Genomic DNA, 15,679 nt, shown 5'->3' with positions numbered 1-15,679 from the left:
TATTATTATTTTCCCTAGAAACAACTATGATGGACACTTTGTGATAATAATGTTTGCTCCAAAAGGTTTGTTTAAATGCAAGAACTAAACCACTTTATTAGATATTCAAAATATAAATTGTGACAAGACTGGCTGTCAGTCTCTTTGTTAGGATTTTTCAAAGATTTCTGTGCAGTTTACATAGTTAGGTCCAGTAGGTGGAAGCAAGGCACTGTTATGATTGAGTCTGTCAGTCAGCAGACTATTCAACCATTTCAGTCCAAACGTTTTCATTCAGGAACTAGCTATGGCTGTCAATATATCAGTCATAGCTATTTCAAGAGTGAATCCCGCATTTATATGCCGATGTAGTTCCCAAAACTTTGCAGCGTGTATGTGGCTGTTGATCTTAACAGCATGAAAAACAAGTTTTATACAATTCTGAATGGATTATATATTGCACAGAAAAAGTACAACGAGCACTCCCTTTATAATTACTAAAAAGCTGTCACTCATCTTAATCGAGATCTGTAGCACTCCTGAACCTGTCAGGATCCTGCCCTGACAGTCATGTCCATATTGTCTCTGTTCCATGTTTCTTTGTTTGTTTTGTGTCTAAGCACATGGTTTTGTCTCAAAAAAGTCAGTAAGAAGCTTCCTCTTCCCGACTGCGAATGATGGTTTATTATTCTCCATTTTTTAAGCTGAAGTTAGCTTCACTGAAGCGGCACCAATCAAGCAGTCATATAAACTATGTCCTTTAGATGTGGTATGACATGACAACTAGCCCATAAACAAATTTTATACAAATTATTGTAAATAATTAAGTACCATATCCATTGCATGAATTTAATCACATTTGTTATATATATATATATATATATGACAGTAAATTGTTTTAATATACCACTGATGCAGAGCAAACTTGTAAATTCATGGTAAATTCAAAATTCACGGTATCATGAATAACAAATATCAAATTAGCCTTAACAAGACAATGTAGTGAGCCATTGAATTTATACAAATATTTGTAAAATATTAAGTGTAATTTTCATGTCAGAATGCTATTAAACACAATATGATTTGTATTTTGGTGAAAATGATACTGTGATGGGAATTTTCAAAATAGTCCAGGTTCAAAAGTGTCCATAGTTGACTGATATTTTACTTTGTACATTCACATAAATGGAAAACAAAATGATATAACCATGATAGTACCATATCCAAAAACCCTTTTGGTCCTTATTTGTTAGTGCTTGTCCACATGCTGGAGTAACCGTAAAGATACAGTGAAATAATTTTAAAAATCACTGTTTGACACATGAACTGTTAATGTTATATACTGTATATGGTGAAGTGTTGAACCTCCTCCCCTTTTTGCTACATATAGTAATTCTGTGTGATTCCAGTAATTAAATGTGCTTATGTTTCACTTGTCCACTCAGTATGCATGATGTAATTAAATCCTTAAGAACAGACGCTATGTCATGTGATCCACGGCCTGCACTTTCAGATGTTTATAGTCAATAAAGGGTTACAGTTTCTTACATGTTACCTCTTAAAATACTTTGTACAACTTTGTAATAATAATAGATTTCAGTAATGGGATCATATGTCAATACCAGTAGCAGTACATTTTAATTCTAAAAGGCATAATCTTTTCACACTTAGGTAAATTGAAATTGAACATGTTAAAGTACCTAGGAGAGGTGGCGATGTCAACCATATCTTATTAAAAAGAGAAGCTTATTATATTTACACACTTAATACTTTCACACTTTTCCCCTAAGGGCTTGAATTTAGAACTTAACTTTAATTAATGTTTCTAATTGATATATATTTTGTATTTAAAGGTGAATGTTGATGATATGGTCTCATTTTGTACTTAAATGTATGTTGTATAGTTATGCATTGATCAATTCTAGGACTTAGAAAGTGATTAAAAAAGATGGGTGAGTGTTTGGGTGTTGTCTTACGATGTTCTGAGGTGTTGTTTTAATGTGATATACTATAGCTGTTCACTTGATTGATTTTGATTGTTAACAGGTGTAATCAATTGAAACGGTTTGAATCTGTGAATACTTATTGAACTATTACCTTTGCTTGTGTGTGCGTTTCCCTGATGAAGGTCTTTGACCGAAACGTTGCTATTTTTAACTTTTTGAATAAAGGGAGCGTAACAGTGTGCAAATCTATTTTTAAAAAATTATTTACACTTTGATCTTGCTCCTGGCCAAGACTTTTGTGTACTTTGATTTTTTCTTTATGTAATACCATGGTACTTACCATGTGATATATATGAACCTGATATTTTACTATATAATAATAGATATTTCTAAAAATAATAAAAATTATCCTGTGTTTTTGTTTTTGTTCATGGAGATTTACTCTGAAGTTTAGTGTTCCTTTGGTTTCTGATCTTCATCGTATGTTTTTGTGAGTTATCCTGTGTATTTCTATCCCTTACTTACCACTGTTGATTGCAAGTCATTGTCTTTGTGTTAGTTCAAAGCTGTTTCATTGATGTTAACCTTATGGATTATTCCTCATCCGGAATTGCCTTCTTGTTTAAATAAAGAGCTGCACTTAGATCTGTGCCAACAGTTAAGGGAATCCCCATTCACCGTGGATTAGGTAGATGAGGATCACAATCACCCAGTGACCCCCCAGACCTTGGATATTCTCCTTTAGCTCTCCCAACTATTCCTTGCACCTGTCATGGACCCCAAGCCAACATCATGACTGCCACTGACACGATGCCTGGCCGCACACACCATGGACCTCAGCAAATGAGGCCCAAACCTCAGGCCAAGGCATTTTCACCTCGGGCTTCCCATTCTCCAGCTCTTCTGTTGTCAGCCACTCCTCATGCTCCATCGTGGATTTCCATTACTCTGGCTCTGCCTTTTTCATCCACACCGCTGATTCCACCTTGGGCTTCTCTTCTACAATCTTCTTCTTTGGGGTCTACAGCTACGCTGTGGTTTTCTCCTCCTGCAGCTCTGCCAGTCTCTTCTCTGCCAGCTGATCTACTGTGACAATCTCCTCCTCCTCCAGCATCTACTCTCCATCAGTCTCACAATGGTTGTCGGTGAATACTTATTGAACTATTACCTTATTGAACTATTACTCTTATAATGTCACTGAAAATTTCACTTTCTCCAGGAAAATAGTTTTATGTTTTTTTGTGTGCTGTCGCTGTTGTTTCAGAAATGTTAGTATATCTTGATTTATATTTGGTCATTCTGATTACCTTTGATTCAACATGAAATTTGACATAAACTATAACAATGTCAGTGCGACCTCAACTGAAGTTCAACAGTGTGTGCGATTATCAGCTGTATTTTGTGTTTCAGTGATGTTCAGAAGGCCTGCTCAGGCTCGGTTGCTTCTGTCTTCTCCTCTTTGGCTTTATGCCCCACTGAACTGATTAAATGTCAGCTGCAGGCCATGCATGAAATGGAGGCATCTGGCAAGATCGCCAGCGAACAGAAAAGGTCTTAAGATTTAAAAAAAAAAACATGTATATTTTTTTATTTTAGATTATTGTATTTTAAAGGGTTAGTTCACCGAAGAAAAAAAAAATATGTCGTTCCAAACCCGTAAGAAGAGTTTAAGATATTTGAGATTTAGTCAGAGACCTCTCAGGTCTCAAAGAGGTTTACGGGTCTGGAACAACATGAGGGTGAGTCATTAATGACATAATTTTAATATTTGGGTGAACTAACCCTTTAACAGTATTCATACTTCTCCAGTACATAGTATATGTGTTTAGACTCAAATCAGAAATATATATTAAAATATATATATTTTCAAAGTGTTAATACTTTTGAAACCTGGGACAGAAATCAGGATAGTTGTCATATGAAAATGTATTCATAAGATTTAAACAATCATTGTGTTTGGATACAATTTTTATTTATTAGTATCAATAAGAATTAAAGCAATAACAAGTATACCATGATGTATGAATTCATACTCATACATACTTTTTTATGCATCACACCAATGAGAAATGTTCACATTACGCTAACAAGAAAATCAAAATATTTTTTATAATCAAGAAAAAAAATGTAAGACACTTTTCTTATGCAAATGTTTTTTTTTTATTTATTTATTTGCATGTTTTTGACAGCTCTTGAGAATTCCCAGAAATACTTATTTTGTTCTGTTTTGTTTCAATTAAAATCCTGTCATCATTTACTCACCCTCATGTGGTTACCATGTGCATTTTTCTTTGGTAGTCAAAGGAAGGTATTTTTTAAGGATGTGGGTAACCAAAATGTTCTGGTGACCATTGAATATTCAGATAACACTGAAATATTTATCAAAATATTGATTGATTGATTGATTGATTGGTTGGCTGTTACACATACATGTTTTTAATGACATGAGTGTGAGTAAACGATGACCTAATTTTAATTTGCTGGCAAATTAACCTATTAAGGTGCTGAATTTGGTTGAAGCCATCTACTGTTCCTAAGTGCAGAGTACCTATTATGTTATTGAACTAGGACAAATACAACCTTGAAATCATAGTTGTGCAGTAGTTTATATCTAGCTGAAATTCCTTTCTCTCTTTCAGCACAGTGTGGTCTGTTGTGAGAAATGTGCTACGGACAAATGGTCCTCTGGGTTTCTATCAGGGTCTCACCACCCCTATAGTCCGTGAGGTACCTGGATACTTCTGTTTCTTTGGAGGATATCAACTCAGCCTCTCAATGTTTGCCAACCACATGGGCAGAGACAAAGAGCACATAGGTCAGTTCATGGGAAGGCCACTTAAAATTCAAAATTCTGTCACCATATACTCACCTTCATTTCATTGCAAACCCATATGACATTTTTCTTGTGTGGAAGATATTTTAAAGTATGTCCAAGCTGCCTTTTCATTAATTTCATTGTTCTGTGGAAAAGAACAGCTTGGATGATTCTTCTCAATAAACAGGAAATTCTGCTCAGTATCCATGTGTTTCTGACAGCTGTTTTGCCATTGATGTTCAGCGATGGTTTTGGCGGTGCCTGTCTGTGGTTGGTTGTGTACCCCATAGACTGTGTGAAGTCTTGCATCCAGGTTCAGTCTTTAGCCGGGAAACAGGAAGGCTTCCTCAAGACTCTTATGGGGATTTTACGAAATGAGGGTGAGATTTCAGTATTTATCTTTGTTTCAAAACCAAGTGATGCATACTGTATGCAACACCCTGTTTGTCATGAAACCTCATAATTGATGAAACTCAGCTTATTGTTTAATACACTTTGTCATTACCTAGTATAATAGTGTGGTACACTAATAAGCATACAACTGCACAGTACACAAAAAGTGAGTAAAATAATTAATTTACTACTATCTTTTAATTATTGAATGAAATATATATTATGAACTGTAATTATGATCAGAGGCATCATGCCAATGCCTCTGCAGCTTCCAAAAGACAAACAATAAATATTTTTATGTTTGATTATTGATAATTGATCAAGTTCCTTGATCATTGCAGGTACAAAATTATTGTTTTGAAGATGTTTTCAGATCAGTTATTCTCAAGAAATTTTGCCACTTTTGCCAAAAAATTTTATAATTTCTATGGTGTCTGACACTCTTAATCCCTGTTAAACCTGACATATGATATAATAGTCAGAAAATAATCTCTCTTTCTTTAAATGAACAGTTTAATGAACCAAATTTATTTAGAAACAGAAAGAAACCTAAATAATAAAGTTGGCATATGCATTTGCACTTTATATTGATTGAAGCATGCAATTTTGTAATGTAAATCAAGGAGTTCTTCTTAACAGTATAGCATACTATTTACATACAGTATATCAGTTATCACTCTATATCTCTCAATAATATGCCTTAGTAAGATGATATTTAAATGCTTAGTTTTATGAGCTCAGTTTTTATTCTGGGGTCAAAACATGTATTGCAATGCAATTCAATGATAATTCAGAGAACAAACAAACTTAAAAGTCTGATGCATCATATTTGATGCTCAAAATTTTGCTGAGTCATTCCAGTAAGCGTTCATCTTGAAATATTACTAACAGTATAAAATTGTAAACTCATAAAGACACATTTACCACAACTTGAAGAGGAATGTTTGTAGAATTATGCTGAAATCCTTTTTACTTGCTACAAAAGTATAAACTATTGATCAGACAATGCAGTTGATTTTGTACAGCACAATTTAGCACATTTTTATCATGTTGACATTATATGCTCAGATTTGTCTGTATCAGATACAGTAGGCTTATTAATTGTTTTAAAGGTGGACATGTCACAAAACAGTGCATAACAGTGCATGTTGAATAACAGTGCATTAATAACTAGTAAAAAAAGAAAAGAAAAAAGTATTTTATTTAATTTCTGCAATATTTAAAGCTTTTTAAAAAATCTACATATTTTCTTGGACTTATAATCAAAGTAAAAATATTTAAGTTACCATTTCATTTTAAAATTCGAATGATACAGTATTAATAGTATCAGTATAGTACGACATGAGGACACCTATATATGACACATAATGGGCATTGGCACTGTTCCCTGAGAAATAATTTTTCTTTTATAAAACTGGATCATATCAATAACTGCATCATATGATAACAAATAATAATGTGTAATATTCTGACATTTTGTTTGCAGGAGTGGCACCTCTGTATTCAGGTCTGACCCCAACTATGATCCGAACATTTCCTGCCAATGTAAAATCTTCATTCTTCCAGGAAGTAGCGCTATAAAGATTTTACAATTCATTTTGCATTACTCACATTAAATAATTGTTTTAAATATATTAATAAAATAACAGTTTTATTAGCTAGAGGGCATGATGGATTGTGTGATATCATAGGCAGCAAAACTCTTGAATACATTATGCAGTACAAGCGACAACACATAATGTCATAATGCCAAGAAAAGTTTTTAATTTATATATAGGCAGTGTTCATTGAGTTGATCTAATGTTTACAAACGGCTTATCTCTATGGTGAGGTGTTCTCGATTGCATGTGTCTCTGGAGACCCAAAGCTCTTCACAGTTACCTTTAGTGAGGTCTTGGTATACACATATCTGAACAACTTGGAAGGCTGAAAAGGCCTGTGTTTGCCAAATGTGTGGGCTTTATTAAATATTTTGAATTGTTTACAAAGTAATACTTTCAATATTAATTCATTTCTGTATTTTATTAATGAGAGAATTATTATATATATATTTTTTAACTAGAGATTATAAAATATACAATCTATCAAAAGGTATACCTACTGTACAAACTTTATAAAAGAAATCGTAGATGAATGACAAAGAAAATGTAAATGTGATATTACAATAAATATCAAACCGTGGTTTTAACAAACTGAAATTTCAATTAAAATAGTGTATATATAAAATTTGTGTGACAGCATGCCCCAACATTCCAAAAATAAAAATACAAACCATGTCTGCATACCAAATTGCATACATACACTATTTTCCACAGTCATCCACATAGAGGAGCAAATCTGTGCCAAAAGGGGCTAAACGTTATATGGTCTAGCTTCAACCAATAGCTACAGCAATAATATGATACTGGAATTTCAGTTTGGAGAACAGAACACACAGGTTATATCTAGTCATGTATCAGCATTTGTCATGTGATTTAACAACTCATATTTCCTCTGCCATGTAACCTATCCAGTAATCTAGGATTTATAAATGTCCAACTACAACTATAACAAACTGCAAAGCATTTATAAACTACAAATTTTGGTTTTAAATAATTTCTTTTGCACCAAGTAATATTCAGGTTCATGGTATTCGCATCTGATATGTAATGAGTTGTAATGTAATCCAGTTTTGCTCTGCATGCACCATGTCTAATATGAAGCAGGACACACCCTTATGGGAAGGTGAGCACATATTGCAAGCTCCTGTTACCTGCTGCCTGTAACAACACATCTCAAGTTTGGTATCACTCTTCAAAATGACCACCATAATCAGGGTCCAAAACCAGGAGACTGGGAGCAGCAGACATACAACACAAGGTATCCCTTTGAACGTTTCTATATCTTAAACATAATCTTAAAACTATTCAAATTGACTGTTAATATTTTTTTTATACTGTAACTGTGATAATTGAAAAAATTGCAATAAAATAAAAAGTATGTGTATATATTGTATGATAACAATGCTCCATGGCAGCAGTTTTACCCTTGTTTCAGTTTTTTATGACAAGTTCATAAGCAGAGTGAAACACGGTTAAGCATGAACGTTAACACATGGTAAGTCAGTAGGAGTGTCTCAGTGGTATTTGATATGTTTACCTGACATTCAGTCTTCAGTTAAAAATAAATGTAATACCCCACTGATTAAACAATATCAGGGCATCATCATAATGCCTGGTTTGCATGTATTATACCTTCACAGGTAAGATTTCAAAAGGCTTCTTTAATAATGTTAGAATGTTGTACATTACATTTTGTGGCACAAAACACAAAAAGGAGGTGGCAAAAGGTTTTTTTTTTTTTTTTTTTTTGAGTAAGTAATGAAGGCTGATCTGACTAACTGCAATATGAAAATGTAATTTTGAAAACTGATACTTGTATTTCCATGTCATTAATGAGACTGAATAATGAAGGGGAAAAGTAGTAAGTAACATGATTGTAAAATGTTACAAGACAGTAGATATAGCAGACAAATAAATATTATGGTTTGGTTCAATATTAATGCAACTGAGGTGATATCTAACAATTCTTAAGGAATGTGGTATTTGTGCCTCATGTTTTTAAAAACAGTAACTGGACAACAAAGTGTACCATATTCAAGGATAATTCATGTTGGCTCCATGTCTTTCAGATGATAAACCTCCCTCACTGGGATGCTTTGGCTGGTTCATTATCTTTATCGCCATCATTATCACTATAGGGTTGCTTCCTGTTACCATGTTTATGTGCATCAAGGTAGATTTTCCATAGACAATAAATGTATTGTTCAATACAAAAAAATTATCATCTATGTAAATGATGACTGTATGTACAATGTACTCCACTGGCTCACTCTTAGATTGTGAAGGAGTATGAAAGGGCTGTGATCTTTCGATTAGGTCGTATTGTGGACAAGAAACCAAAAGGACCTGGTATGCCAAAGTTTATCATTTATATATATATATATATATATATATATATATATATATATATATATTATATATATATATATATATATATATATATATATATATATATATATATATATATATTATATATATATATATATATATATATATATATATATATATATATATTATATATATATATATATATATATATATATATATATTATATATATACTCATACATACATACAATATCTCACAAAAGTGAGTAGACCCCTCACATTTTCAGCTACCATACTGGTATATCTTCTCAAGGGACAATACTATAGAAATGAAACTTGGATATATTTTAGAGTAGTCAGTGTGCTGCTTGTATAGCAGTATAGATTAACTTTCCTCTAAAATAACTTAACATACAGCCATAATTGTCAATATAGCTGGCAACAAAAGTGAGTACACCCAAAGTGAACGTTAAAACTGTGTCCAAAGTGTCAATATTTTGTGTGAGCAAAATTGTTATCTAGCACTGCCTTAATCCTCATGGGCATGGAATTCACCAGAGCTACACAAGTTGTTGCTGGGATCCTCTTCCACTCCTCCATAGTGACATCACAGAGCTACTGGATGTTAGACACATGGTGCTTCTCCACCTTCCACTCAATAGGGTTCAGGTCTGGAGATCTAATTGACCACGCCATCACTTTTATCTTCAACTTCCTCAGCAAGGCAGTTGTCATCTTGGCAGTGTGTTTGGGGTCTTTACCATGTTGGAAAACTGCAATTCTACCCAGTTTCTGAAGGTAAGGCGTCATGTTCTGCTTCAGAATGTCACAGTACATGTTGGAATCCATGTTTCCCTCAATGAAGCGCAGCTCCCCAGCACCAACCGCATGCAGCCCTAGACCATGATGCTACCACCACCAAGTTTGACTGTAGGCAAGACACAATTTTCTTGGTACTCCTTGCCAGAGTGTCGCCACACATGCTGGACACCATCTGAGCCTAATAAGTTTATAGTATGCTCATCAGACCACAGGAAATGGTTCCAGTAATTCTTGCTCTTGGACAGGATGTCTCCAGTAAACTGTTTGCGGGCTTTCTTGTGAGCTAGCTTCAGAAGAGGCTTCCTTCTGGGATGACAGACATGCAAACTGACTTGTTGCAGTGTGTGGCCTATGGCAGAGCACAGGCAAGCTAACCTTCCACTTCTGCAACCTCTAAAGTCATGCTGGAAGCACTCATGCATCTGTTTTTGAAGCCAGCTTCTGCACCTGATTCATAACATGAGGACTCGACTTCTTTGATCAACCCTTGCAAGGTCTGTTCCAAGTGGAACCCATCTAACGCAGTTTCAGGGTAGAAAGCAACAATTCTAATTCTAAATCCCCCAGAGAGTCCTTAGCCATGAGGTGCCATGTTGAGCATACAGTGGTCCATATGAGAAAATTGTGCTCAAAGCACTAAATCTTAACTACTCTAAAACAAGATACACAAATTTGTATGGTTCTGTCAAGCAGACAAAAACATAAAGATTATGAATAGGACATGCGGCTTTGTTGTCACTTATGGTGTACTCACTTTTGTTGCCAGCTATATTGACAATAATGGCTGTATATTAAGTTATTTTCAGAGGATATTAAATCTATACTGCTACAAAAGCAGCACATTGACTACTCTAAAATACAACCAGGTTTTATTTCTATAGTATTTTCCTTTGAGAAGATATACTAAAATGGTTGCTGAAATGTGAGATACTGTATGTATATACAGTATAAATTTGTTATAATATAATGTTATTAATAAAGAGCATTCCTCGATTTAATTTATATAAATATATAACTGTCTACATTTGTATATTATTTATACATATTATAGGAATTTTCTTTGTGCTGCCATGTACTGATACATTCAGGAAGGTGGACTTAAGAACGGTGACATTTGATATTCCTGCTCAAGAGGTACGCATTATTATATTATTAATTATGTAATGTACATACTATTATAGGATTTTTAAAAGCTAAAAAAAAAGTAAAAAATTAATAAAATAAAAAAAAACTTTTTCATAGTTTTAGTCAACAGGTTTAGTTACAGAGAACCTTATTACTGAATTAGAGCCCTTATGACAATACAAAGTTTGCCAAATTAAACAGGCATACCAATAGAAACTGAAATAAGATTTGGCAAGCTAAACCTGAATGTATAATGTGAAGTTTTGGATCATTATATGAAAAGATGAGTATCTACATGTTTTTATGTGAGAACAGTTTCTGACAAAGGACTCTGTGACCGTAAGTGTGGATGGTGTGGTGTACTTTCGTGTCTTTGACCCGATCTGTTCCGTGGCCAACGTGTCGAATGCAGACCATGCAACACGGCTGTTGGCACAGACCACCCTGCGAAATGTTCTGGGCACAAAGAGCCTGTCAGAGCTGCTGTCTGACAGAGAGGGCATTTCATACAACATGCAGGTACATGAACTCTCAGAGCAGCAGTACAGGGGCACCGTTACTGTGGGGAGCTTAGGACAATTTCAGTGGCCCTGACCAGAAAGGGTGCCCAATGGGGGAATAAATAAATATTAATGTAACAGTATGAAAATAACTAAAGGAATACAAGATAAATAAAAATATGTATTCCAAAAACACATTTACATTTAAAAAACTTTATTTTATTATTATTTTTTTTGTTAATTTATTGTTTTATATAATTATTATTTTTATATTTTCATTTTTTTTATTTGATATTTTCTTATTAATATATTTATTTATTTGTGTCTTTGTTTATTTATTTGGTTGTTTTTAATTTCTGCAAGTTTGGCCCTCCATAGATGTAGCTCCTTTCCATACAATGACCACATCTGTTAACTTCCAAAGGGACAAAAAGACGCTAAACATATCACAAAGCAGTCGATTGGATTTATGAAGCTAAACCAAGAGATCTACCCACAAGAAAGGTATATCATATTCCTAGATTCTGACAGCTATTTATCATCTTGATGACAGATGGCCTTGGATGAGGCCACTAGCGTGTGGGGCATTAAAGTGGAGCGAGTGGAGATAAAGGATGTTAAGCTGCCCATCCAGCTTCAGAGAGCCATGGCTGCAGAAGCTGAAGCTGCTCGAGAAGCACGTGCAAAGGTGAGACCACCACAACAAACTCTCTTGCAGCCATTCATGTACAAATATTTAATTATGAAAGTCAATACTGCCCAAATAATGGACCCAACATTGCATTTAGGGTGCATAAATAACACAGGCGCAAAATAGTACACTCAAAGTGAATATTTAGTTTCAACAAAGCCAGTGTATTCAGAAGACCTCTATTGTTGCAGTGCATTGTCTAAGCAAATAAATATAATATACAGTACACTGAACACAATGGCAACTGATCCTTATATGTATCTGATTTTAACTGTAACTGTAAATGTAAAAACTGTAGAATGATCTTTTTTTCTGGATTCATGTGGAAAATAAAGTTTATCAGTTACTATAAACCAAAATTTGGTGCCATACTAGCTAAGTGATACAAATAAGCACATTTGCAATACTGTTACCCATTATGGCATAGGTTTTAATCATTGCATTATTATTGTTATTATTATATACATTTCTGTCATACCCACTTATAAATTGGGATATTTTTATATGGGATTTTTATATTAAAAATGTCACACTTGTCAATAGTAATAAGTTTCACCTTAATTGAGATTTCTCACAAAAGCATTACTCTAAGGGGCTTTTTAGAATCATTTGGTGAAAATCAGTGATTACGGCCCTACGGTTTAATATTGAGAGGAATACATTATGCAGAAGAAAATACATATCAGGCACAACATATGACACAAGCGACTCAAGTGTATTATTCTCTGTTTAGGTGATTGCAGCTGAGGGTGAGATGAATGCCTCGCGGGCACTGAAGGAAGCGTCTCTAGTGATCTCTGAGTCACCATCAGCTCTGCAGCTGCGATACCTCCAGACTCTAAACGCCATAGCAGCAGAAAGAAACTCCACCATTATCTTCCCCGTGCCTATTGATCTCATTCAGCATTTCACATCAAAAAAGAATGAATGATTTCCAGATTTCCATGATTCTAGTATTTTTAAAAAGCTGTAATGTGATGTTTATTTTTTTCCTTTTTCTGTGAAACCGAATTCAGTGAGAAAAAAATGCTGCCTTTGAAGGAATAGTTCACCCATAAATGAAAATATGCTGAAAATTCTCTCGTCCTCAGGCCGTCCAAGATGAGTTAGCATCCTCTGTTGTGAATGGGCGCCATCAGAATGAGTCAAAACAGTTGATAACAACATCACATTAACACTTTAGTTAATAAAATGTGACCGACATCACAATAATCCACAGTAATCCACTCCGGTCCATCAATTAACATCCAAGGTGTTAATCCAAGGTTTTTTAATGACTTCATAGATTGATATATTTCTCCAAATCTGTTCCAATGAGGAAACAATATCATCGACATCTTGGATGGCCTCACTCAGGGCTGTCACTGGGGTATACATGGAGTAAATTTTCAGCACATTTTGGTTTGAGTGAACTATTTATTGAGTGAAAAGGCTTCTGAGGTATTAACTAATGTATTATATTAGTAATTATATATATATGTATATATATATATATATATATATATATATATATATATATATATATATATTTATTTATTTATTTATTAGTTCATACTAATATAATAATAATATACTATCAATAATAATACATTAGTTAATATTGTTTTTCTAGACTCTTGAAAACGGTCTTCTATCGAAAGTTGTACTTCTTTTTAAATGAGTTGAAAGTCAGCTAAGAAACAACAGTATGCTTTTGCACTGTCTTTTAATATTTAAACCTAAAGTGCAATAAAGTGCAACATAATCATCAAAAAGAGTTTTTGAATGCATCACAACAGTGATTAGAGAGATTGTAGAATACAAGTGCATATACACTTTGATACACGTAATATACAGGACAGTTTTTGTAGGCCATTTAGGGAAGAACAACGTGTACATTAAATAATTTATGGTTATTATTCACGAATAAACAGCTTCCTGTCCTGAGACCATGGCTTTGACACAGTAAACCCTGAATGTATTGCAATAAATGATAAGTCTCTGTAGAAGCCTGCATTTTCATTTCAAGAACTGAGGTACTCATGATAACCTGCATGTTGCTAAATTAACATGCTAATGTAATGTTCTGTATTACTTTCACAAAAACCTTTGGGTTAAATATGATGCAGGACATTCTCTATGAAATGGGACAAAAGCCCTCATAATGTCCACATGAATGCAGTTTAAGCATATTATCTGAGTCAGAGCAACCAGAAAACTTATGATACATACTCTGCAGAGAAGAGGGACATAAACAGCCATGACTGATAACTGTGGTGTCAAGTTCACAGGCAGTTCTTACAGCTTAATGCATTTTCTGTAAACATGAACAGTTGAGATGAAGGCATTAGGATTGTTTACCCTTACAAAAAAAGAGATGAAGGTAAAGACAGCAGGTTGAATTTTTGCAGATTGTTTACACAATTGCACTGTCAGTCCATGCTAATATTAGCATCCTCGTATGTAGGTCACAAAACGTGAAGGAACCACCTTAAAAAGTGTTAAGTATTGTACATCTTAAACTCAAATTTGTGTCAACATTTAAGACCCTAGACTACATAACTATTAGTTGACATTATGTTTGTCCAATCCTAAACTTGCCCTTAAAGATCTTCCTGTGTTTTCCTGTTCAGTGTATTGAGTGAGGTAATGCCTGGGGTTGCACAGAAGGTTGCTGGTGGAAGGTTTTCCTTCTTAAGGCAAATTCCTAGTAAAATTTATGTCCAGATCAATCTTTGGAAAGCTTGAGACCATAGGCAAAGGTTGGAGAACAAGCGCTGTAATGCCCAATAGCCAAATCCGTTAGAGCAGAAGGTACATTTTCCAAAATAGCTTGTGACATCATGCACAACATTGTGATGGACACATACAGTCTTAAAGTAAATAAGGAAGAATAATGTTCCTTTTTCGATTCTCTCTACTGCAGGATCATGTAAATTTAACAATTTTCCCAGTATTTCTCACTGAAGTTCCAAACTCATTTGACTGACTTTCCTCTGTGAAACACAAATGAGGAAATGTTGAAGTATGTGCTGGTTTATATTTTCCATGTAATTACATCTAATGAAGATTGATGCTTTCAAACCACCACAAAAGTGTAATAAATGATCTATGAAACTCATGTGCTACATTGTAAGTCAAAAGACTATAAGAAGGGATCAGAATTTATTTGTTGTTATCTACTACATATTGACATATCTCCTTGGTTTTTGGATTGTTAACGAGAAAAGCAGTTATGTCCAATTCATTAACTAATTCAAGAGCTATTTATTGCCTGAAAGCACATTCACTTTTTAATCTTTTGCTCAGACCGTTAGTTCAACAATAACTGTCATTAGTGACTCACGCAGGTGGTGCAATACTAACTTCTGCTAATTAATCAGTTGGAGATCAAAATAATTTAAGATTATTGGTTTAAATAACAAACATGTCATCTGAAGACTACAGTTAATGTGTGTGTGTGTGTGTGTGTGTGTAAACACATACATATATAGATAGATAT

General features: G+C 34.0%; 2 protein-coding genes and 1 long non-coding RNA gene across 3 annotated transcripts in view; 2 read left to right on the top strand and 1 right to left on the bottom strand.

The window, feature by feature from the left end:
* LOC132122955 (uncharacterized) overlaps positions 1-15,679 on the bottom strand; it is a 489,820-nt gene that overhangs the window by 41,139 nt on the left and 433,002 nt on the right. The window lies entirely within an intron of this gene.
* On the top strand, positions 2,718-6,714 carry LOC132122990 (mitochondrial ornithine transporter 1-like). Its single transcript, XM_059533527.1, has 5 exons — positions 2,718-3,013; positions 3,336-3,476; positions 4,565-4,740; positions 4,962-5,120; positions 6,620-6,714. The coding sequence occupies exons 1-5, from the start codon at positions 2,718-2,720 to the stop codon at positions 6,712-6,714; spliced, it is 867 nt and encodes a 288-aa protein (XP_059389510.1).
* Positions 7,725-13,261, top strand: stoml3a (stomatin (EPB72)-like 3a). The gene is made up of 7 exons (XM_059533861.1): positions 7,725-7,992; positions 8,804-8,907; positions 9,011-9,083; positions 10,934-11,016; positions 11,323-11,526; positions 12,061-12,195; positions 12,932-13,261. The coding sequence occupies exons 1-7, from the start codon at positions 7,932-7,934 to the stop codon at positions 13,127-13,129; spliced, it is 858 nt and encodes a 285-aa protein (XP_059389844.1). The 5' UTR covers positions 7,725-7,931; the 3' UTR covers positions 13,130-13,261.

This window comes from Carassius carassius, chromosome 41 (genome assembly GCF_963082965.1).
Source record: "Carassius carassius chromosome 41, fCarCar2.1, whole genome shotgun sequence".
NCBI classification, from domain to species: domain Eukaryota; kingdom Metazoa; phylum Chordata; class Actinopteri; order Cypriniformes; family Cyprinidae; genus Carassius; species Carassius carassius.
The sequence above is the reverse complement of the archived record's forward strand: the minus strand, read 5'-3'. Positions and strand labels throughout refer to the sequence as shown.